The following is a 25,469-nucleotide window of genomic DNA, read 5'->3' as shown; positions in this document are numbered from 1 at the left end:
GAATGCATGCTCCTAAAGAACAGGGCACAGTTCTACATTCATGGTGATAAAACTTCGAGGTTCCAGAGCAAAGCAGAGTATCCCTGAGATTTGGTTACCGGGTGGTCGCACAACCTTCGACCATTTACAAATAAATGACGCATTCAGAGGCTTTTATTCCCAATGTAACACAATCCCAACAATCCCAAATTGGTCAAGATACAATTACTGAGTTTTTTAACAATCTTGATGTTCCTACACTAGCACCGATTTTAGGAAAACACTCGATGAACCCATTTCCAACTTGGAAATCACATTTGCCATATCCTCAAAGCAGTCTGGAAAATGTCTAGGTCCCGATGGGTTCCAGGTAGAAATTTTAAAATATTTTCTTCACTGCTATCCCCACAGCTCTGCCTTATTCTTTTTCCTTCCCCAATCTTTTGTCGAGGCCTGCATCACCCTCATTGCAAAGAAAGGGAAAGATCCTCTGGACTGCGCTTCAAACAGGCCTATCTATCTTAATTACAAATGCAAAAATCCTGGCTAAGGTTTTGGCCCATAGCTTAGAGAAGGCCCTTCCTACAGTTATATCAAAAGACCAAACAGGTTTTTATAAAAAACAGGCAATCTTATTTTAATGTGTTGGCTATTTGACATTATTTATACTTCCCCCTAGACGGTCCCTGAGTGCGTTGTTTCTTATTTTCTCTATGTCGATGACCTTTTGCTCTATATTTCAAATCCAAGCACCTCACTGCCCTCTGCCCCATCGTTGCTTAGTTAGTTTGGAAAGCTGTCAGGCTATAAACTGAACCTGGGCATAAGTGAGCTTTTCCCCATTAACAACAGAACTTGTACAGAGGACTATGCAAACTTGCCTTTTAGAGTTGAAAAGAATAAATTCATGTATTTGGGGTTGTCAGTCACAAGAAATCACAAAGACTTATTCAAAGAAAATTGCATTCCTTTATAAAAAACAGAGTAAACAAACACTGGCGCAGTGGTCGCCTTTATCTTTGCCTCTTGTACGAATCTGAACCCTCTTCATTTCCTCATCCAAAAAGTGGACAACACACAGGTTTTGATGTTCCCTATGTCTGTTGACTTGTCAATCAAAATGCAAAACTTTTTCCTTTTCAGGATTTCTGAGACACTCCAAATAACAGTCACCAATAATATGTTTGGCTATTGCAATTGCTTTTGTACGGCCAAAACTGAAGCTCTGTTCAGTTTTTGAGTCTTTGAAAATGTCTTTTAAAACATCCACTAAATGGTCTGAAGCCCTCATGGCAATGCTGTGCTCTGCTAGGAAGCCAGCCAACTATACCTCTGTTGTTTTAACGGCTGTTTCGAGCGGTTCCCATGGTCTTCTGCAAACATTGTGACATTGACTTCTGTGCTGGGACCAGGCATTTTTGTTTATTTAGATGTTTTTTTAGATCTTGCATGATTCTTCAAAACAGTGAGCTCCGTCACCATTTGAATGTTGCAACAGCGACAGAACACTTTAGTGCTTATACCAGTGAGAGGTTTTAGCCACCCACTAAATATAGAGGATTTTTCCCAAGTACTTTGCTAGTTGCAAACTGCTACGTGTGCCACACTGATTATTTAAACTGATTACCTCACGTATAACTCCATGTGTCTTCATGGGCTATGTGAGCATTGATTGGTTGTAAGGAGACGTATAAGCATGAATCTGTGAGCAGTCACAGGATCTGTATCCCAATAGTGTTTAATGAGGAAATAACGTAGCCTCATAATGACAGAGCCAAATTATCGTACACTATGGGATTAGTGGAATTATTCATCCAGAAGTGTATGTCCTGTTCACAGTCCAAAAAAAGTGTGGAACCAGTGCTCCAAATGTGGAGGCCATGCATGCAAAATGCACATCAAGATGATTTGCAATTTGTGTTACAAATAAAAATGTGAGTTTATATACGTATTGCATATTTAGTATTTTTTTCATTGAAGGAACTGAGGTTCTGATCACATATAGGTCATAAAAACAGGTCAGCTTTTTTCAAAGAATGCTCTTATCTCCAAAAGTAATAATGCCTAAAATCAATGTTCTCATCAGTTATGGACCTAGTTGAGGCTCATATCAAATATTCAAATATTCAAGTTTGCATTATAATTTTGGAAAAAATGCATATTTTATGTTTTTCTCATTGAAAAAATCTGGGGTTTTATGTCAAATGGGCATAAACATAAAAACTTTTTATCTGAAGTTGTTGAGAAGATCTGATGTGAAAAAAGTGAAAAGAAATATTTAGGTTTGACATTTTTATGTCACTTTTATGTGGGGTACTGTATTGGTACCCGAACACAAAGAATGCATGTTTCTTTTTTTTTTTTTTTTTTTTTGAAGTGCCCTGAAGGTTAACTGCATTGCAAACAGTATTAAATAGAATCAGAAAACATCTCAAGCCCAGAATGAACAGACCTAATAGTAAAGAGTCATTAAGTCCTTTAACCAGCAGCTCCAGCTGTTCTCTGGTTAGGAGTCTACAACATGTTACAGAACTTTAACCTTCTACATGTTTCCTCCACACGCTTCATTAACAGGCATTAATATGTGACGGTAAGCCGGAACGGGATCAGCCAGCAGCAGGTTCCAGTCTGGTCTTGGAGTAGAGGGAACGTCTGGAGCTGGAAGCTGATGGACGGGGGAGGGGCCTGTGGAAGGGGGCGGGGCGGAAGCTGCTCATTGAGAACATAAATGTGCTTTCACCTCAGTTTCCAATAACACCAGAAAAAGTCTCTAGATTTGTCGCTACTCGCTTCTTTGAAACTGAGTCACTAGATGTGTCTGAAAACTCACTATATATGAAGTGTGTATGTGTGTGTAAGTGAGGTGTACATATGTGTGAGCTTGAGTATGTGTGTATGTATATATGGACTTTTACTAGTGCTAACTGGTCTCAGGACATTTTATTGTATTTACTGTTAATTTCCACTGTACATTTAATCTTACTGTTAAAAGCCCTTCTAGGGACAGGTGTTGTGAATCAGCCATGGCTATAAACACTGTGATACATGCGTCAGATTATTTTAACACAATAATCTAAATAAATAAATAAATAAAATAAATGAATATAGCGCCAACATAGCTAAGTAGTTAGCTGAGCTCTGATGGTGTGCAGCGGTCTAATTGGTGTACTGGAAACCGTGCACTCACAATAGTTCTGCGTTGTTCAGAACTATTGCGAGTCCCAATTCAGGGTCTGCACACTTCAGAGTGTGCAAACTACAGAGTGTCCTCCGTAGTTTACACACCTAACGTTCGTGAAATGGGACAGCCTAACTAGACAACAAGAATTTCCCATAGCAACAACACAGGATGTTTAATCACCTCTAAAATTACTCATAGGATCAGTAAACATTACCACTGACCAGTAACACCTACAGTAAAATAAATAAAGACACGGTTTGAGGATCTGTTGTTTTCCAGCCAGTACACACGTCATTAACCCCTTAAAAATACACAAATTTTAACTATTACAGAATTTTAATGTCACCATTTACCAAACATCTTTTTAATGTATGTGGTTTTGTAACATTTCTACTGAGTGTAGTTAAAAAAATAAACTTTATTGGAACCTAAAACGTACTCTTCTGAGCTCAGTTGCTCAGTTGCTCGCCAACGTCTTGCAGCCTTGCTTTGAGGCCAAACGAAGTGCGGATTTGAAGGGTGGATTCAGTGGGTCCTTTTAAATTCTGTGAGTTGGGACAGTGCTTGTCGCACCACAATGACGTATGTAGCCGACAAATCTGCACTTCGAAGTGTGCAGACCCTGAATTGGGACACACCTTGTGATTAATTGCGTTAATTTTATTCATGCATTATATTTTTTGTAATTAATTAATCGTAATTAACATGTTAAAGTTAGGGATAGGCCGATACTAGCATTGGAAATACTTGCCGATCCTACCAAAAGTAAGGGGCTCAGTACTGGCGAGTATATCTGTCTAAATACCATCTGTTGCCATGGAAACGGAATCATAATTCTTTGTTTCCTGCCACACAGACAGGAAGTTACGCAGTCCTGCCTGAGGTTGTTGTGAGCTGGTAGGCGAAAAAGCAGCTGCACATTTAGCGTTAGCGGTATGTAAGCAATTTGGCCTCATTACTCATTTGAAAATCCTGCTAGCTAAACAACGACATGCCTCATATGCAGGGCTGAAGTTTCCAGAGGCGACATGAATGCTGCCAGGTTTACCAGCAGAGACGTGATAAAGTATTTTAGTTGAAATCACGTGAAAGAGCATGAGTTTGTCGCCTTAAAGGAAAAGCGCAACGAACCGCAGCAACAACAAACGCTGGCAAATGCTTTTAAAAAACATGAGGAATCTGCAGCAGAAAGCTAGAAAGCCACCGCAATAAGAAGTCTTAGAATTTATCGTCCCGGATTAACAGCCCTGTTCTTGGTGGGAAATGTTTCACTGTACGTCAAGTTTCAGGATAGTTTTAATAGAAATTTTTTGATCTGAGTTTATTTACTCAACAATTAAAAAAGTTCTTTGGCGATCATGGATTTCCTGTGTTAATAAAACATGAATTATAAATATTAAGACTGTCAAAAATAATGCGTTAACAGCAGGAACTTATTTATGTCATTAATTGCGTTAATTTTTCAACCAGAATTAACGCTCCCTCATCCCACACACTTTTCCCAGTGAGAGGGTTCAACACTCACACTTCTTTATTTAAAGAAAAGAAAGAAAAACTGTTTCCTGCAGTTCTGCACTAATATGCTTCCCCTTCTGCTCCTCCTCCTCTTTCCTGTGAAATCCAACAGTGTACCAAGTTCTGCTCAGTGACTTATTTATTTGTAACAGAAAAACATGTTAAACTTGCAGAACTGCTGTTCTTCAGGAACAAACCTACCTACCCGTAGTTTAACATGTGAGAGCAATACGTTATCACATAACTTATAAACTAACCTCATTAATTCAACAGCATTCACAAGTCAGTGTCTTCTTGGAGGCAGGGGTTTTTGTGGAGGCAGGGGTCTTCGTGGAGGCAGGGGTCTTTGTGGAGGCAGGGGTTTTTGTGGAGGCAGGGGTCTTCGTGGAGGCAGGGGTCTTTGTGGAGGCAGGGGTTTTGTGGAGGCAGGGGTCTTCGTGGAGGCAGGGGTTTTCGTGGAGGCAGGGGTCTTTGTGGAGGCAGGGGTCTTCGTGGAGGCAGGGGTTTTGTGGAGGCAGGGGTCTTCGTGGAGGCAGGGGTCTTCATGGAGGCAGGGGTTTTTGTGGAGGCAGGGGTCTTCGTGGAGGCAGGGGTCTACATGTGGAAAATGTTTCCTGTGAAATGAAAACACAGAAAAGTTCCAGCTGACCCGTGATGTGTGATTTTGTCTTTGTTTCAGGTTTCAGTTTATTGTTCCTAAACGGTGGAAGAAGAACCGATCAGTCTGCATCCAGCTAGCTGGGACCGGAGACCATGTAAGGATCTTCATCCACTCACATCATCAGAAAACGGAAGGGCTCAGTTTGGTAGATGTTATTTTATTAATAAAAACGGGATATTTAATTAATCCCATAACCGTGGCAGCCTCTCACAGGCTGGTTGATGTTCCCAGGAACGAACCAGTGACAAAACTATATCAATGTTCCTCTGGAAATCTCAGTCTTAGATGTGAGGACCAGTTTCCAGTCGTTTTCCAGAGCCAATTTGATGTGTTGATCCTTTTCTCTGAACTCTGCTGTCTCAGTTTTTCTGGCGCCGGCGGACCCTGATGGCCAGGCCCATGGTGAAGGAGGCAGGAATGGCTTCGCTGCTTCTGGAGAATCCCTATTATATCCTTCAGAGCTTAGACAGACGTCCTGCTGCTCTTCTGTCACATGGTTTCCTGGATCCAATCAGTTAGATTGAAAAAGTCCCTGATTTCTAGATACTCTGAGAATACTGATGGAAATCATGAAATGGTAAATGGATGAAGAGGAGGATTTTTCCTGTCTGCAGCAGTTGAGACAGGTCTTCTTTGAAAAGGTTGAATCTTTGTCTTCTTCTCATGTTTCTACGATGCGTACGAGAAGAGGTTTTTATTCCTTGACTGATCCTTCCACATGGCTACAGGAAACCTAAAGACCAGCTGTAAGTAAAAACTTCTCCAAGTCTTTATTCAGCTGCTTCACATAATAAAACACAACTTGTAGATTTAGTAAAGGCTGTAGTTGCGGAGATTTGGATGTGACTGGACACAATGAGGAATGACGAAGACACACACTCTCACCTTATAGTTTTTTATATCTGCTTCTTTTTTGTATTTCTCTGTGAAACACTTTTTATTTACTGTACAAATAAATATGTTTGTATTTAGTTTTCAAAATGAAATGTAAAAAATAGAAATAACATTTCTTTTATTTATTTATATATTACATTTTTGTAAAGATGTTGGGTTTTCAAACCCTGTATTCCTTTTATCATGTTTTAAAATAATTTTTAAATTTATTTTCACATTATTTCATTCTTTTATTTTTATTCCCCTTTTTTCCGGTATCCTTTTAAGGCTGTCAAAAGTAATGCGTTAACATTTGTGTTAATATTTTTATCATAATTAGCACATACAGCATAACAAGCCCCATACATCCGTCATTTCTCCACTATGACGGCGGGACATGGAGGCGTGGAGAGGCCAGATGGAAGAGACGAGCCTGCTGACTCTATGGAAGGATTTGAGAGTAAAAAGAACACTGATGGAACAACACGTGGGCGTCGCCCCTGTGTTTCACACCCACACCTTTCCCTTGATTTTTAAAAACAGACTTTTTCTGCGTTTCCACCAACATGGCTAGTCTAGAGGATCTCTGGTCGTCTCCGTGTCTGCCTCCTCCCTCTGCCGTTGTCAATCATGAACAGCTGTTGATGATCAGCTTTTCTTGTTTTTTTCTTTTTTCTTGTGTTTATTTATTGTTCAGCTGAGAAGGAGGAATCTACTGGTTCATTGTTCATACCAGCACATATTTACCCCAAAGTATTGTTTTAGGTAGGACCTACTCTAACACAGCTGACAGGTGGTTTACAGGGTTTATATTACTCACTTGCAAATGGCGATTAATCCGATTAAAATTTTTAATCATTCGAAAGCCCTGGTTCTTATATCTATTTATTTGCTGATGGCCCAGAATTTCCTCGTTCATTTTTATTCTTTTCCAGATTTATTTATTTATTTGTCTATAAATTTCCCCAATTATTACTTTTTATTTATTGTTTTATTATTTATATTTATTCTTCTGAAGATTGGAGCCTTCCTTCTGCATCATTCTGGGTCCACCGGAACCAGGTCTGAACCCAGACAACAAGTCTGAACCCAGACCAGGGGCCTCATTTTTCAACCTGAGCATAGCAAATTAGACTACATGTGGCGTACACAGGGAAAAAGGGAAATAATACTTTTCAGATTTCTAACAGAGTGCACGTTCCACGCCTGTTTCTGTTTATAAATCCGTATCAACTCTAAAGCGGCGCATGTGAGGGAAGGCATTGCCCCGCCCACATGGTGGCTATAAATGGTCAGGTGGACGCCTGTAACACATATTCATCACATCATTTCTATGACGACTCAGGAGGGGAAAAGTGGAATTTTTCAGGGTGAGAGACTGAGCTCGGACCACGTTGGAAAACTAGAACAGGTTTTATCTGGTGGGGACGGCGTGGTCATCATTAGGTCAGAAATGTGGAGGAGGGCAGCAGGTGGAGACGCTGTCAACGTCATGTCAGAGGAAGACATGCCAGAGAGGAGGATGCAGCGGCGGGATATCTCAGTCGGTAGATCATCCATCTGCCATGCAGGAGATCAAAGTTCGATTCCCACAGGGGTGAATCGCTTTGGAGAAAAGCGTCTGCTAAATGACAGTAATGATGCCGGTAATTTAGTCATATGTTTTAATTTATAAAATAAATATGTACGGATACATCTGGACTGTTAGCAGTTTATTTAGTGTTAGATAATATTTACACTCAGAGGAAGTCCTGCAGGTGTAGAAGGACACCATCGCTGCTATTAACCAGGTGGACAAGGAGCTGCAGGAAATGACGACCATTGGGACAACAATAAAAAAAGAAATGCGTAAACATAAATAACAGGAAATCCTCCTCTTGTGTGTTTTGTTAGCGTAGCATCACTTCTAGAACTCCAGCCTCCAGTCTGGTCCCTCTCTGCTGGAATGCAGGACCAAAGCTACTTTCCACACTGATGCTACATGCTGGCAGCAGACTGGCACCTTATTTATGTCACGTCTGCTTTTTTATCTTTTTGCTAGCCAGGAACGTTGCCAACATACAGGTCATGGGATCAGTGATACCAGCTGAGGACGGTCCATGCAGTAGGTGATGCAGTATGCTCTGATCACATGCCAGTTTAATTCAACAGCCCGCTCCTGCTCAGCGCTGTCGTATGTTTCCCCTTCTCCGCTGCCCTTTTTCTTTTGTTTTCAAAGATAAAATGAACATCAACTCTGGTTCTTCCACATGTTTAAACACCGAAGAATTGACTTCACTCATCTTGTGACAGGACCTTCCCTTCTGGCTATGGTAATAGCAGTTTTACAACTAGTGTGGTCCCGGCTGTGGTGTGGGCTTCGTGGTGGCAGCCTCTGTGGTCATGGTGGCTCCTGGTGTGGATAGATCCCCAAAATATAATTTCCTCACAGTCAAATTATATTCTTTTAATGTTAAGAAATACATTTTATTTGATCTAATTTAGTTTTTAAGCATGTTGTGGTGCAACTTTTGATGGAGAAACCAGGGGCTCTTGACTCCTGTTCCTTTCAAAACCCCCAAGGAAAGTTGTTTTATACAGTTAAATTCATTTTTAGACTAATTTTATTCCTGAGGTATTACAGTCGGGTTTTAAGAAACCTCGCAGCACAGAATCAGCTCACTTAAAGGTTTTTATTGATACATCTTTAGCTACCAATGCAGGTAATTATGTTGTTTTAATGGTTTTAGACTTGGTGCGGCCTTCGATACAGTGGATTATGGCATTTTAATTTCTCAATTAATTTTAATTTTAATTTAATTAATTATTTTATTTGTTTATAAATGTTTCAACAGCTTGTCTCTCAGACATGCGTCATTCAGCTGCTTTTCGGTGTTATATCAATATCTCATGAAATACATATGAGGCTGCGAATGGCGGCTAAGGGGCCTGATCCAACCCGAACCGACTTGACCCTAACCGACCTGACCTGACTCGACCTGACCCTGACCAACCTGACCTGACCTGACCTGACTCGATCCCGACCCCCACCCCTTGGTGGAGACGAGGCTTTATTAATTTATGAGATTCTGGTCCGTCTGTGTCATTATGTGGAGATAATCTGTGAAGTTTGGGATTAATTGATGGTCTTGTTAACAGCTGTTCTGAAATGTTTCAGGAGGTCCAGTCTGAAAAACGTGTCAGACCTGTTTGTGATGGGGGGAGCTCTGATCCTGGAGTCCACTGTCCTCCTCCGCTGGCTGGAAAGAGAAGGATACTGGCCACTGGGAATGACCGGCATTTCTATGGGAGGATATGTGAGTGTGCTGGTGTAACACCAGAACAAACTGTATCGAGGAGGATTTTAATCTGTAGAGCTGCTCTTTGTTTCTTACAGTGTGACCTTCATTTAACTAATTTCCATGGCTGCTGAGCTCAGTCCACTCGGCTCTGACTGTGTTTCATTCAGCTTTAATTAAACAGCTTCAGCTTCAGTCCTCTCACGTTACTTTTACAGACACAGTCCAATTAATTCTAGACCAGTTATAGTCCAGTTCATTCTAGTCCAATTATAGTCCAATTTATTCTAGTCCAGTTATTGTCTACTTAATTCTAGACTAGTTATAGTCCAGTTCATTCTAGTCCAGTTATAGTCCAGTTCATTCTAGACCAGTTTTAGTCTTGTTAATTCTAGTCCAGTTATAGTCCAGTTCATTCTAGTGACAATTATGGTCCAATTTATTCTAGTCTAGTTATAGTTCAATTTATTCAAGTCCAATTATAGTTCAGTTCATTCTAGTCCAATTATAGTCCAGGTTATTCTAGTCCAGTTATATTTCAGTTATAGTCTAGTCCAGTTATAGTCTAGTTCATTCTAGTCCAGTTATAGTCTAGTTAATTGTAGTCCAATTATAGTCCAGTTCATTCTAGTCCAGTTATAGTCTAATTCATTCTAGTCCAGTTATAGTCCAGTTTATTCTAGTCCAGTTGTAGTCCAGTTATAGTCCAGTTTATTCTAGTCCAGTTTGAGTCTAGTTACTTCTAGTCCAGTTATATTTCAATTATAGTCTAGTCCAGTTGTAATCCAGTTCATTCTACACCAGTTATAGTCTAGTTAATTCTAGTCCAGTTATAGTCCAGTTTTTTCTAGTCCAGATATAGTCTAGTTAATTTTAGTCCAGTTATAGTGCAGTTCATTCTAGTCCAATTATAGTCCAATTTATTCTAGTTCAGTTATAGTCCAGTTCATTCTAGTTCAATTCTAGTCCAATTTATTCTAGTCTAGTTATAGTCCAGTTCATTCTAGTCCAGTTATATCCATCCATCCATCCATTGTCTGCCGCTTATCTGGAGTCGGATCGCGGGGGCAGCTGCCTAAGCAGGGAAACCCAGACTTCCCTCTCCCCAGCCACATTCACCAACTCATCCGGAGGGATCCCGAGGCATTCCCAGGCCAGCCGAGAGATGTAGTCCGTCCAGCGCATCCTAGGTCTTCTCCGGGGCCTCTTTCCGGTGGGACTTGTCCAGAACTCTGAGCCCCTCCTGGATCACAGAGCTTCTCACCCTATCTCTAAGGGAGAGCCCGGCCACCCTGCGTTGAAATTAAACGCTTGTACTCCCGATCTTGTTCTTTTGGTCACTACCCACAGTTCATGACCATAGATGAGGGTAGATCGACCGGTAAATCGAGAGCTTTTGGCTCAGCTCCTTCTTCACCACGACAGACTGATTCAGAGTCCACATCACTGCAGACGCCGCACCGATCCGCCTGTCGATATCCCGCTCCATCCTTCCTTCACTTGTGAACAAGACCCCGAGGTACGTGAACTCCTCCACTTGGGGCAGGACCTTATTGCAGACCCGGAGAGAGCACTCCACTGTTATCCAGCTAAGGACCACGGTCTTGGACTTAGAGGTGCTGATTCTCATCCCAGCCGCTTCACACTCGGCTGTGAAATGCTCCAGTGAGAGCTGAAGATCACGGCCCGATGAAGCCAACAGAACCACATCATCCGCAAAGAGCAGAGACCCAATCCTGAGGCCACCGAACCGGATCTCCTCAACACCTCGACTGCGCCTAGAAATTCTGTCCATAAAGGTTATGAACAGAATTGGTGACAAAAGGCAGCCTTGGCGGAGTCGATTCAGATTTACTGCCGGCAATGCGGACCAAGCTCTGACACCGGTCGTACAGGGACCGGACAGCTCGTACAAGCAAGTCCTGCCCTCCATACTCCCGGAGTACCCCCCACAGGAGTCCCCGAGGGACACGGTCGAATGCCTTCTCCAAGTCTATAAAGCACATATAGATTGGTTGGGCAAACTCCCATGCCCCCTCAAAGACCCTGAAGAGGGTGTAGAGCTGGTCCACTGTTCCACGACCGGAATGAAAACCACACTGCTCCTCCTCAATCCGAGGTTCAACTATCCAACGGACCCTCCTCTCCAGCACCCCTGAATAGACCTTACCCGGGAGGCTTAGGAGTGTGATCCCCCTGTCGTTGGAGCACACCCTCCGGTTCCCCTTTTTCAAGAGGGGGACCACCACCCCAGTCTGCCAGTCCTGGGGAACTGTCCCCGATGTCTACGCGATGCTGCAGACAGCCAAGTTATAGTCCAGTTATTGTCTAGTGCAGTTGTAGTCCAGTTCATTCTAGTCCAGTTCTAGTCCAATTTATTCCAGTCCAGTTATAGTCCAGTTAATTCTAGTCCAATTCTAGTCCAATTTATTCTAGTCCAGTTATAGTCCAGTTCATTCTAGTCCAATTATAGTCCAATTAAAACAAGTCCAAATCAGTACATTTTGTAATAACTGTGTTCATACAAAACTCTTCATAAAATAATGACCCCTCCGTCAGAACCAGAACCTGGAAGGAAAACCTCCATTAGAACCAGAACCTGGAAAGAAGCCCATCTTCCTGGACCAGCTGGGGGAGGAGAGGCCAGGAAAGAGGGGTGAACCAGCAGCAGAACTCTAATTCTGGGATTCCTGCTGTGAAAGAAGAAGAGAAACACAAAGTAATGAACAACAACGTCAGATGTTTCTACATGGAAAGTAAAGAGAGTAGAGAGGAGCCTGGTGCATCGTGGGACGTCCTCCAGGAGAGAGGAGCCCAGTGCATCATAGGACGTCCCCCAGCAGAGAGGAGCCCAGTGCATCATAGGACGTCCCCCAGCAGAGAGGAGCACAGTGCATCATAGGACGTCCCCTAGCAGAGAGGAGCACAGTGCATCATGGGACGTCCCCCAGCTGAGAAGAGCACAGTGCATCATAGGACGTCCCCCAGCAGAGAGGAGCCCAGTGCATCATAGGACGTCCCCCAGCAGAGAGGAGCACAGTGCATCATAGGACGTCCCCCAGCAGAGAGGAGCCCAGTGCATCATAGGACGTCCCCCAGCAGAGAGGAGCACAGTGCATCATAGGACGTCCCCTAGCAGAGAGGAGCACAGTGCATCATGGGACGTCCCCCAGCTGAGAAGAGCACAGTGCATCATAGGACGTCCCCCAGCAGAGAGGAGCCCAGTGCATCATAGGACGTCCCCCAGCAGAGAGGAGCACAGTGCATCATAGGACGTCCCCCAGCAGAGAGGAGCCCAGTGCATCATAGGACGTCCCCCAGCAGAGAGGAGCACAGTGCATCCTTGGACGTCCCCCAGCAGAGAGGAGCACAGTGCATCATAGGACGTCCCCCAGCAGAGAGGAGCACAGTGCATCATGGGACGTCCCCCAGCTGAGAAGAGCACAGTGCATCATGGGACATCCCCCTGAACCCTCGTTCGATAGCAGCAGGACTAAAGGATGGATCAGGATCACTAAGCCAGACCTGCTATAAGATTTATCAGGAAGGAAAGTTTGAAGATGATCTGATGGTAGAGAGGATCCTCAATACCTGAAGCCAGACTGGGAGCTGGTTCCACAGAAAGGGGTCCGATAACTGGAGTTCTGCCTCCTGAAGCCAAACTGGGAGTCGGTTCTGATAACTTAGGATTCTGGCCAGACAGAGTGTGAGAGCTTGCATCCATGCTTCTGTAGGGACTTCATAAACTAATGAAAAAGATCCCAGAAATGGTGGAGATGAACTAGTGTGTGTTTTACTGTTGATGGTGAAGATCACTAGTTCCCAACCTATTTCCCCTGAGGACTCCCTTCATGCAGCTAGCATAAAGCTATGAAGTCCTCACCTGCCCTGTGTTGAAACCATGTTTGGTTTAATCTCTGTTCTTTCAATAGCTGCTTCTCACCATAAATGATACATTCTCACTGACTCCTGTGATAAAACGTTCAAACAATTATCCACATATAGTCTTACTTTTTAAAAACATAAATAAGGACGATCATCTGCGCTGTAGCATTTCTCAAACATGTCTCATTAATAAAATGAGCAAAAGTGTTTTCAGGCCCCCAGAACTCTGATTCCATGTGAAAGAAACACCCGCCTTCATTTAAATAACACTGGCTCTAAGGAGTCACAGCCTCAAGGACCCCCTGGCTCTTTGGGGGACCCCTTGGGGGTCCAGGGACCCCAGGCTGTGAACTACTGGTGTAGAAGGTGCAGCTTCAGTGATGACAAATGGACAGAAGCTAGCGATGTAACACAGGACATGATGCTATTCACTTTACTCAAGCAGTGAGAAGGACTGAGAGCTGTGGTCCTGAGCTCCACCAGACATTCTTTCTGTGTCTTTGTTTCCAGATGGCATCCTTGGCAGTGACCAACTGGCCCAAACCCATCCCTCTGGTCCCATGTCTGTCCTGGTCCACAGCCTCCAGTGTCTTCACCACAGTAAGGATTTGTTTCCTTTCCTTTGTTTCCTGATTTTCCTGCTGTGGTGGAATTCATCTGTGTATCCTGAAGAAAAACAGTGCTTTATTGTCTCATATATGTTCCTGCATCTTTACCACGATATTGAACTGGAACCTGATGATTTCATTCTTCGTCCCTGGTTACGACACTGATAAGTAAAAGCAACCAGCTGTGCAGTTAGGGCACAGGTTATGGTAAAATACCCTTATTGTCTTTGCACTGTTAGGTACCACAAAATTGAGGGTGCTCACCTGGGGCTACCATAAAAGAAATTATGGTACACTTTTTATTCCAGTGACAATAAAGTTCTATTCTGTTCTAAAACAAAACAAAAACAAACAAAAAACAGATATTCCTTAAAACAGAGATAAAAAACAATAAATAAATTGAATAGTGGGTCATGGCAGACTGTGTGTGAGTCCATGGGTGTTGGCAGTTCCCAGGGAAAACAGCTGTTCGCCAGCCTGCTACTGTGGGACTTGACTGACCTGTTGCCCTCCTTCCAGAGGGCAACAGATCTTACAGGGAGAGCAGGGTGGGTGGGGTCTCCTGTGATGGCCTGGATTTTCCTGCTTAGGCAGCAGGATGTGGACATGTGTTCCAGGGTGGGCAGAGGGCAGCCCGTGATCTCCTGGGTGGTATTTATGACCCTCTGCGCTGTGTTCTTGTCCTCAGCTGTGGCACCTGCGTACCACACTCAGACAGAATATTCGTACGCTCCCCACCGAGAAGTGATATAAGCTAGCAGCAGTTTCTGGTCCAGATTCTTCTTCCTGAGGACCCAGAGGAACTGTAGCTGCTGCTGAGCCTTCTTCACCAGGGCCCTGATATTTAAGGTCCAGGGGTGATCCTCGGAGATGTAGGTGTCAAGAAACCTGAAGGTAGAGAGAGTTTCCACCTGTTCTCCACTTATGAGAAGGGGGTGGTGTTAAGCACCATGGAGTGTGTAACCAGCTGTGCAGTTTGGGCGTTGGTGCCATGTAATAAGGAAAATGATAAAAACATGTAAACAGTTGTCACCAGCTATGGATCCGAGGGGGCGCACTCTCTGTGAAAGAACATGCAACGTGATGCTTCACAAATATGCCAAAAATATTTATTAAACAGTTTGTTAAAAAAATAGATAAAAAAAATGTCAGGTCTAAGGAGGTCCTCAGCTAAGTTCAAATAATAAGGTGGCCCTCTACTGGCAGCTTCTGTACGCGACTGGGTCCTTCTCCACGTGCTTCTCGGCATCAGGGGGAACGGACATGTACCAGGGAAAAGCAATCAGTGGGCCGGATGGGTAATATTTAGCCGATCATAGGTCATATGGCAATAAGCATCACCACAGGAAACAGAAGGAAACTTAGCTGAGAGGAGGGGGGTTGTCGAGCTCTCCCCCTCCACGGCTCCGTCTCTCTCAAGCTCTCCGCTGCTCCTCTGCTCTGAGGACGCCAAGAGTTTTGGAGACCTGTGTAGGGGACAGGCCGTGACTCAACAGGCCGGTGGCAGGAAATAATCTGCAGGTTATTCTGGAGGGTCAAGTAGGGCTACCGCTGACTCACGACAACTCCCCTTCAAGTCCAAAAAAAACCACTAAAACCATGCAAAGCGGAGCCCAGCACAACCACAAATAGACACTTAACTTAGAGGTGGGGGGTTGCCGCACAATCCCCACGACACGTCCTGTCACCTGGTTGGTTCTCGCTGTCCACACTCTCATCCCCGCCAGACGTCCCCCGATGTGTCCTCAGTCTGGTCCCCGATTTCCTGCTGTGTCTAATTATCTTTGATGGCAGGGTTGCAGTCACGCACACACACGCACACACACGCACACACACGCACATCACTGCCAGGCTCCCACACTCACACAAGCAGTCTCATCACCCCTGGAACACAGTTAATTAAATATAAGTCAGTAAACTTTAGTTCTTTGACTCTGGAACTCGGTTAGGTGTTGCTTTTGTTAAAATGATGTTTCCTGTTTGCAGGGTGTGCTGAGTAAAGCCGTGAACTGGACCAAGCTGGAAAAACAGTATGCTGTGAATTCATTGTATGAACAGGAGATCATAAAGCTACTGGAGTACTGTGGGGTACGTTTTTCTAAAGCCTTCTTCCTTTTTGTCATGCTAACAGTATAAAGATGTGATTTATTCTACATGTGGGAACTGTTAGTGTTGAATCAGTTAGCTGAGTAATAGTTCTAGGTACCAATGCTGTTTGCATTAATGCACATCTTACAATTTCTTTTTATTCTTTCTGTTATTATTTTCAATACCTAACATAACATTATATCAACGTGCGTCTTGATCAGAAAAAAAGTTGCTGACTCTTTCCCATAGAAATTGCATTCTGTTGACATCAGAAAGAAACAGACTAGTTTGGACTAGTTTTTATTATTTATTATTATTTTTTTTTTTTTTCCTTGTCTTTTCTTTTAGTATTAATAAATTATATTGAATTACATCTACTAGTAATTAATTCTATACTAACAATAAACATATTATATTATATATCATTATGCTTCTAAATCAATATTGTGGGCTGTTTCTATAAATGATGGAGATGGGGTGGAATTAAATAAGTTTATCTTCCTTCCACTCCTTTTCGAGCTTATTGCATTGATTTGGTTTATGATTTACAAATATTCAAGTATGCGAATTTATGGATTGTATTACATTATTATTTTATTTTGTATTATTATTTTGTTTCCTTTCTTTCTGATTATATACATATATATGTATATATATATATATATATTGTTTTTTTGTCTTGTTATGTTTCACACTATTGTACACTATGTATTGTCACAGGCTCGAAATAAATAAGAAAAAAAAAAAAAAAAAAAAACCTTAACTTTCACTGAAGCCGAGCAGAAGCATTTTAGATCAGCTGAAGGCCATCACACTAAATCTGGTCCTCAAAATTGTTCGGAAAATTTCTCAAACAAACCTTTTGCACATACACACATCAAAATTATCGTAGGTCTCTAATACATGATTTGCAAAATCTTACAGTTGTAACATGTTACAGCTGTATCACATGTCACGATTGTTTCAGTTGTTTAAGTCGTATTATATGTTAGTTTTAACATATCTTACAGTTGTAACTTATGGTACAACCATAATATACCGATGTATCCTGTGTATGCTGGGAAATTCTTTTATACCCCTGCACTCGCAGTGCGGTCCTGGATTGTCTTCATTTGGAGGGTTGTGTGTTCCTCACCTTTTACTTTTACCCTTCATATAAAAGATCATTGAGATAGCCTTTCTTCTAACTTAAACATAGGGAAAGGGCTAAGGGTTAGAAATAGGATTCAGCCATTGTGCACAGGTGACTCAGCAGGCGGAGAATGTGTTCTGTTTCACACCTGCAGCTCTTTCTGAGTCTGTCTTCATATGTGCCAGGATGATTCCTTTAAGATGGGTTCAGAGTCTCTCAAAGGGAAAGACTCATCGGACCCTCTACTCGACCTGTCCGGAGACCTTGGAGTGCCAGTGGGCCAACACTTCAGAGCTGAGGGGGGGTCGGGAGGAGCAGATAGACACTGCTTTATGTCATCAGCAAACAGCAGCCAAACACACTGTCTGTCAAGGTAATCTGGGAACGATTTCGTACGCGGAATGTTGGGTTTATGTGTGTTTGAGACCATCACTGCAGATCTGCTGGCATCTATTGACTACATTTTTACAACACAGAAACATTAGAATAACTCCCAGCTGAGGCATCGCCAGATCCCATTTAAAGGCGCACGTGTCCCAGTATAAATGAGCTGTGTCCCAGTATAAATGAGTTGTGTCCCAGTATAAATGAGCTGTGTCCCAGTATAAATGAGTTGTGTCCCAGTATAAATGAGTTGTGTCCCAGTATAAATGAGCTGTGTCCCAGTATAAATGAGCTGTGTCCCAGTATAAATGAGCTGTGTCCCAGTATAAATGAGCTGTGTCCCAGTATAAATGAGTTTTGTCCCAGTATAAATGAGCTGTGTCCCAGTATAAATGAGTTGTGTCCCAGTATAAATGAGCTGTGTCCCAGTATAAATGAGCTGTGTCCCAGTATAAATGAGTTGTGTCCCAGTATAAATGAGCTGTGTCCCAGTATAAATGAGCTGTGTCCCAGTATAAATGAGTTGTGTCCCAGTATAAATGAGTTGTGTCCCAGTATAAACGAGCTGTGTCCCAGTATAAACGAGTTGTGTCCCAGTATAAACGAGCTGTGTCCCAGTATAAACGAGCTGTGTCCCAGTATAAATGAGCTGTGTCCCAGTATAAAAGAGCTGTGTCCCAGTATAAATGAGCAGTGTCCCAGTATAAATGAGTTGTGTCCCAGTATAAATGAGTTGTGTCCCAGTATAAATGAGCTGTGTCCCAGTATAAATGAGTTGTGTCCTAGTATAAATGAGCTGTGTCCCAGTATAAATGAGTTGTGTCCCAGTATAAATGAGCTGTGTCCCAGTATAAATGAGCTGTGTCCCAGTATAAATGAGTTGTGTCCCAGTATAAATGAGCTGTGTCCCAGTATAAATGAGCTGTGTCCCAGTATAAAAGAGCTGTGTCCCAGTATAAATGAGCTGTGTCCCAGTATAAATGAGCTGTGTCCCAGTATAAATGAGCTGTGTCCCAGTATAAATGAGTTGTGTCCCAGTATAAATGAGTTGTGTCCCAGTATAAATGAGCTGTGTCCCAGTATAAATGAGTTGTGTCCCAGTATAAACGAGCTGTGTCCCAGTATAAATGAGTTGTGTCCCAGTATAAATGAGCTGTGTCCCAGTATAAATGAGCTGTGTCCCAGTATAAAAGAGCTGTGTCCCAGTATAAATGAGCTGTGTCCCAGTATAAATGAGTTGTGTCCCAGTATAAATGAGCTGTGTCCCAGTATAAATGAGTTGTGTCCCAGTATAAATGAGCTGTGTCCCAGTATAAATGAGTTGTGTCCCAGTATAAATGAGCTGTGTCCCAGTATAAATGAGCTGTGTCCTAGTATAAATGAGTTGTGTCCCAGTATAAATGAGCCGTGTCCCAGTATAAATGAGCCGTGTCCCAGTATAAATGAGCCGTGTCCCAGTATAAATGAGTTGTGTCCCAGTATAAATGAGCCGTGTCCCAGTATAAATAAGCCGTGTCCCAGTATAAATGAGTTGTGTCCCAGTATAAATGAGCCGTGTCCCAGTATAAATGAGCCGTGTCCCAGTATAAATGAGCCGTGTCCCAGTATAAATGAGCTGTGTCCCAGTATAAATGAGCTGTGTCCTAGTTTAAATGAGTTGTGTCCCAGTATAAATGAGCTGTGTCCCAGTATAAATGAGTTGTGTCCCAGTATAAATGAGCTGTGTCCCAGTATAAATGAGTTGTGTCCAGTATAAATGAGTTGTGTCCCAGTATAAATGAGCTGTGTCCCAGTATAAATGAGCTGTGTCCCAGTATAAATGAGCTGTGTCCCAGTATAAATGAGTTGTGTCCCAGTATAAATGAGCTGTGTCCCAGTATAAATGAGCTGTGTCCCAGTATAAATGAGTTGTGTCCCAGTATAAATGAGTTGTGTCCTAGTATAAATGAGCTGTGTCCCAGTATAAATGAGTTGTGTCCCAGTATAAATGAGTTGTGTCCCAGTATAAATGAGCTGTGTCCCAGTATAAATGAGTTGTGTCCCAGTATAAATGAGCTGTGTCCCAGTATAAATGAGTTGTGTCCCAGTATAAATGAGCTGTGTCCCAGTATAAATGAGCTGTGTCCTAGTATAAATGAGTTGTGTCCCAGTATAAATGAGCTGTGTCCCAGTATAAATGAGCTGTGTCCCAGTATAAATGAGTTGTGTCCCAGTATAAATGAGCTGTGTCCCAGTATAAATGAGTTGTGTCCAGTATAAATGAGCTGTGTCCCAGTATAAATGAGCTGTGTCCCAGTATAAATGAGTTGTGTCCCAGTATAAATGAGCTGTGTCCCAGTATAAATGAGCTGTGTCCCAGTATAAATGAGTTGTGTCCAGTATAAATGAGCTGTGTCCCAGTATAAATGAGCTGTGTCCCAGTATAAATGAGTTGTGTCCCAGTATAAATGAGCTGTGTCCCAGTATAAATGAGCTGTGTCCCAGTATAAATGAGTTGTGTCCCAGTATAAATGAGTTGTGTCCTAGTATAAATGAGCTGTGTCCCAGTATAAATGAGTTGTGTCCCAGTATAAATGAGTTGTGTCCCAGTATAAATGAGCTGTGTCCCAGTATAAATGAGTTGTGTCCCAGTATAAATGAGCTGTGTCCCAGTATAAATGAGTTGTGTCCCAGTATAAATGAGCTGTGTCCCAGTATAAATGAGCTGTGTCCCAGTATAAATGAGTTGTGTCCAGTATAAATGAGCTGTGTCCCAGTATAAATGAGCTGTGTCCCAGTATAAATGATACGATTAATATTCGATAATAAATATTTATCATACATTAATTCAGAAGGGAGCAGATCTATATTTCATCCCAAACTCGCAGCCAGAGCGTTAACCCAGATAGACGATCCAGCTCAGGTAGATCCAAGTGGTGGATTCTGTCGCTGCACGTCACCATGCACGAGCAGCAGGTGAACCACATATATGAGCGCACGGCGCAATTTGAGGTCTCGTAATGTCACATAAACGGTCAATTTCATATTATTTTTATAAAGGCAAGGCAGTTTATTTCTACAGCACATTTTATGTACAGGACAGTTCAAAGTGCTTTACATAAAACAAAGACATTACAGATATTTAGAAATAGTAAAAGACAGCAACACATAATCACAATAAAATAATAAATTACATTAAAATGATTAAAAGCAAGATAAGTTTAAAAAAATGTTAACATGCAGATTTCATGCATAGGCGCATGAGAAAAGACATGTTTTAACCTGGATTTAAAAATGTCTACATTTGGGGAAAGTTTAATCTCCACTGGCAGCAAAACAGTTAAATGCTGCTTCTCCATGTTTATTCTGGACTCTGGTTTGGACCCTGGACTGGACTCTGGTTTGGACTAGTGGACCATAGTCTTTGGATCTAAGAGCTCTGCTAGGTTTATATTCTCTGAACGTATCACAGATGGATTCTGGGCCTGAACCATTCTGGAATGTAAAGAATCAGATGGGTTTAAATCTGTTCTGTGTGAGTATAAACTGGAAGCCAGTGTAAAGATGTTATAACTGGTGTGATGTGTTCAGATCTCTTAGTCCTTATTAAAGCTCTAGCAGCAGTATTTTAGATGAGCTGCAGATGTTTAATGCTCTTTTTACGAAGTCCTGTTAAAGACCAGTACAGTAATCCAGTCTGCTGGAGATGGATCATGGATAGTCTTGGTCTTTCTGGGAGACTAAACTTTTAATTCTGTTGATGTTTCTGGTAAAAAGCTTCTTAGTGAAGCTTTGATGTGGCTGCTGAAAGTCAGGTCTGAGTCTATCAACACTCCAAGGTTACCATCTTGGTTGGTGGTTTTAAGAGCCCGAGTCTCCAGGTGTTTACCGATGCTGACCCTCTTCTCTTTCTACCAAACACAATAATCTCAGTTTTGTCTTCATGTAATTGTAGAAAATTCTCCCTCATCCAGGTGTTTATTTGCTCCAGACACTGACACAGTAAGTCTACTGGGCTGCAGGCGTCTGGTGACAGAGACATAAAGTTGTGTATCATCTGCATAACTTTGATAATTAATGCTATAGCTCTGTAATATTTGACCCAATGGGAGCAGATACAAGTAGAACAGAAGAGGTTCAAGGACTGACCCCTGGGGGACTCCACAAGTCATGGCCACTCACTCGGATTCATAGCTGCTGATCTGAACTAAATAACTCCGGCCTTCTAAACAGGACCTGAACCAGTTAAGGACCGCTCCAGAAAGTCCAGCCCAGTTTTCCAGCCTGTGCAACAGGATTCTGTGATCCACAGTATCAAACACAGTACTGAGATCCAGCAGAACCAGGACTGATACTAGACCAGAACCAGTATTCAACCTAATGTCATTTAACACTTTGACCAGAGCTGTTTCAGGGCTGTGATGAGGTCGGAAGCCGGACTGAAATTAAGAAAAATTACCCATACTACCTGAAACATATTAGCGCATTGCTTCTGTAGATTGACATCAGGAAAATTTTCACCTGAAGCAGAGACAGGGAAGCAGCAAGGAGAGATGAGAAAGAGGGCAGTAAGACCGCGGTGAATCCGGTTTAGGTTGGATACCAGCTTCCAGCGTCTCGTTTAGGGACATCAGCAAATGACAGGCTTTCTGTTTTTATGCTAAAGAAAGCGGACTTCTGACATAAAAAGAGAGAAATAACACTTTTTTATGCAGGGGGCCAAATCTTTTGAATTGTTTCAAATTTTAATTGAGATTTTAATAATTTTTTAAGAAAAAAAAGAATTCAATAACTTTTAAACCAAGTGACCCAGTCACTTCAGAGCTGAACTGAAGCAGATGACCATCCAAATGAGACACAACTCTTCCTGATTTTCTTCAAGCTGAGTCACAGCCCAGTGATCGACCCCTTTGTGGAATTGAAAAATAGGCAGTACGCTTTAATGCTGAAAAATGAAACAAGCTGTTCAAAATGAGATTACCCTGAAGGAAAAACAGTCCTTTTAGGACAGGGGTGCACAAGTTCAGTCCTTGAGATCTACCTTCCTGCAACTTTAAAATGCAACCCTTCTCTAACACACTTGAATCAAATGTCATCTGCATGTCATTCAGCTCTGCAGAGGCATGGTAATGAGCCAGTCATTTGATTCAGGTGTGTTGGAGAAGGGTTGCATCTAAAAGTTGCAGGATGGTAGATCTTGAGGACCAGACTTGGGCACCCCTGTTTTAGGATATCAGTTAATTATACTGACTGCAGACAATAATTTGCAGTCTGAGAAATTATACACCAGTTCATATGCGAACATCAGCTCACCAGAAATCACACAGACGTTTGCAGTTTAGTTGGAAAGGGAAATAAAAAAGTCAGTTTTGCAAGTCAAGTCTCAAGTTTTATGCTCCAGTTCAAGTCAAGTCTCAAGTTTTATGCTGCAGTCCAAGTCAGATCTCAAGTTTTATGTTCCAGTCCAAGTCACGTCTCAAGTTTTATGCTCCAGTCTAAGTCACGTCTCAAGTTTTATGTTCCAGTCCAAGACACGTCTCAGGTTTTATGCTCCAGTCCAATTCAGAACTCAAGTTTTATGCTCCAGTCCAAGTCAGGTCTCAAGTTTTATGCTCCAGTCTAAGTCACGTCTCAAGTTTTATGTTCCAGTCCAAGTCATGTCTCAAGTTTTATACTCCAGTCCAAGACACGTCTCAGGTTTTATGCTCCAGTCCAAGTCACTTCTCAAGTTTTATGTTCCAGTCTAAGTCAGAACTTAAGTTTTATGTTCCAGTCCAAGTCACGTCTCAAATTTATGCTCCAGTCTAAGTCATGTCTCAAGTTTTATATTCTAGTCCAAGTCAAGTCTCAAATTTTATATTTCAGTCCAAGTCAGAACTCAAGTTTTATGCTCCAGTCCAAGTCACGTCTCAAATTTATGCTCCAGTCTAAGTCATGTCTCAAGTTTTATATTCTAGTCCAAGTCAAGTCTCAAATTTTAGATTTCAGTCCAAGTCAGAACTCAGGTTTTATGCTCCAGTCCAAGTCATGTCTCAAGTTTTATGTTCTAGTCCAAGTCAAGTCTCAAGTTTTATGCTGCAGTCCAAGTCAGATCTCAAGTTTTATGTTCCAGTCCAAGTCACGTCTCAAGTTTTATGCTCCAGTCTAAGTCACGTCTCAAGTTTTATGTTCCAGTCCAAGACACGTCTCAGGTTTTATGCTCCAGTCCAAGTCAGAACTCAAGTTTTATGCTCCAGTCCAAGTCAGGTCTCAAGTTTTATGCTCCAGTCTAAGTCACGTCTCAAGTTTTATGTTCCAGTCCAAGTCATGTCTCAAGTTTTATACTCCAGTCCAAGACACGTCTCAGGTTTTATGCTCCAGTCCAAGTCACTTCTCAAGTTTTATGTTCCAGTCTAAGTCAGAACTTAAGTTTTATGTTCCAGTCCAAGTCACGTCTCAAATTTATGCTACAGTCTAAGTCATGTCTCAAGTTTTATATTCTAGTCCAAGTCAAGTCTCAAATTTTATATTTCAGTCCAAGTCAGAACTCAAGTTTTATGCTCCAGTCCAAGTCACGTCTCAAATTTATGCTCCAGTCTAAGTCATGTCTCAAGTTTTATATTCTAGTCCAAGTCAAGTCTCAAATTTTAGATTTCAGTCCAAGTCAGAACTCAGGTTTTATGCTCCAGTCCAAGTCATGTCTCAAGTTTTATGTTCTAGTCCAAGTCACGTCTCAAGTTTTATATTTCAGTCCAAGTCAGGACTCAAGGTTTATGCTCCAGTTCAAGTCAGAACTCAAGTTTTATGCTCCAGTTCAAGTCAGAACTCAAGTTTTATGTTCCAATCCAAGTCATGTCTCAAGTTTTATGTTCCAGTCCAAGTCAGGTCTCAAGCTTTATGCTCCAGTCCAAGTCACTTCTCAAGTTTTATATTTAAGTCCAATTCAGAACTCAAGTTTTATTCTCCAGTCCAAGTCATGTCTCAAGTTTTATGTTCCAATCGAAGTCATGTCTCAAGTTTTATGTTCCAGTCCAAGTCAAGACTCAGGTTTATGCTCCAGTCCAAGTCAGGACTTAAGTTTTATGTTTCAGTCCAAGTCATGTCTCAAGTTTTATGCTCCAGTGCAAGTCACGTCTCAAGTTGTATGCTTCAGTCCATGTCAGAACTCAAGTTTTATGTTCCAATCCAAGTCATGTCTTAAGTTTTATGTTCCAGTCCAAGTCAGGTCTCAAGCTTTATGCACCAGTCCTAGTCAGGACTAAAGTTTTATACTCCAGTCCAAGTCAGGTCTCAAGTTTTATGCTCCAGTCCAAGTCAGGACTCAAGTTTTATGCTCCAGTCCAAGTCACGCCTCAAGTTTTATGCTCCAGTCCAAGTCACGTCTCAAGTTTTATATTTCAGTTCAAGTCAGAACTCAAGTTTTATGTTCCAGTCCAAGTCATGTCTCAAGGTTTATGCTCCAGTCCAAGTCACGTCTCAAGTTGTATGCTTCAGTCCAAGTCAGAACTCAAGTTTTATAATCCAATCCAAGTCATGTCTTAAGTTTTATGCTCCAGTCCTAGTCAGGACTAAAGTTTTATACTCCAGTCCAAGTCAGGTCTCAAGTTTTATGCTCCAGTCCAAGTCAGGACTCAAGTTGTATGCTTCAGTCCAAGTCAGAACTCAAGTTTTATAATCCAATCCAAGTCATGTCTCAAGTTTTATGCTCCAGTCTAAGTCAGAACTTAAGTTTTTTGCTCCAGTCCAAATCAGGACTCAAAGTTTATGCTCCAGTTCAAGTCAGAACTCAAGGTTTATGTTCCGGTCCAAGCTGAGGCTCAAGTTTTATGTTCTAGTCCAAGTCACGTCTCAAGTTTTATATTTCAGTCCAAGTCAGGACTCAAGGTTTATGCTCCAGTTCAAGTCAGAACTCAAGTTTTATGTTCCG

The 25,469-nt window shown here is 42.1% G+C and overlaps 1 protein-coding gene across 3 annotated transcripts in view; it reads left to right on the top strand.

Annotated features, from left to right (window-relative positions):
- Positions 1 to 25,469, top strand: part of abhd18 (abhydrolase domain containing 18) — a 59,070-nt gene that overhangs the window by 19,915 nt on the left and 13,686 nt on the right. For 2 of the 3 annotated variants that reach the window (XR_006011152.1, XM_041991241.1), the window contains exons 5-11: positions 5,355 to 5,430; positions 5,700 to 5,784; positions 6,055 to 6,082; positions 9,367 to 9,505; positions 13,883 to 13,972; positions 15,967 to 16,068; positions 17,386 to 17,573. Coding sequence is in view for 2 of the 3 variants with exons in the window: in XM_041991241.1 (XP_041847175.1) it covers positions 5,355 to 5,430; positions 5,700 to 5,784; positions 6,055 to 6,082; positions 9,367 to 9,505; positions 13,883 to 13,972; positions 15,967 to 16,068; positions 17,386 to 17,573 (708 nt within the window). In the remaining variant the exon portion in view is untranslated. The remainder of the gene's footprint in view (positions 1 to 5,354; positions 5,431 to 5,699; positions 5,785 to 6,054; positions 6,083 to 9,366; positions 9,506 to 13,882; positions 13,973 to 15,966; positions 16,069 to 17,385; positions 17,574 to 25,469) is intronic. The other variant, XM_041991242.1, reaches the window with a different exon arrangement.

This window comes from Melanotaenia boesemani, chromosome 7 (genome assembly GCF_017639745.1).
Source record: "Melanotaenia boesemani isolate fMelBoe1 chromosome 7, fMelBoe1.pri, whole genome shotgun sequence".
In the NCBI taxonomy this organism is placed as follows: domain Eukaryota; kingdom Metazoa; phylum Chordata; class Actinopteri; order Atheriniformes; family Melanotaeniidae; genus Melanotaenia; species Melanotaenia boesemani.
Note: the sequence above shows the minus strand (reverse complement) of the source record. Positions and strands in the feature narration are given on the sequence as shown.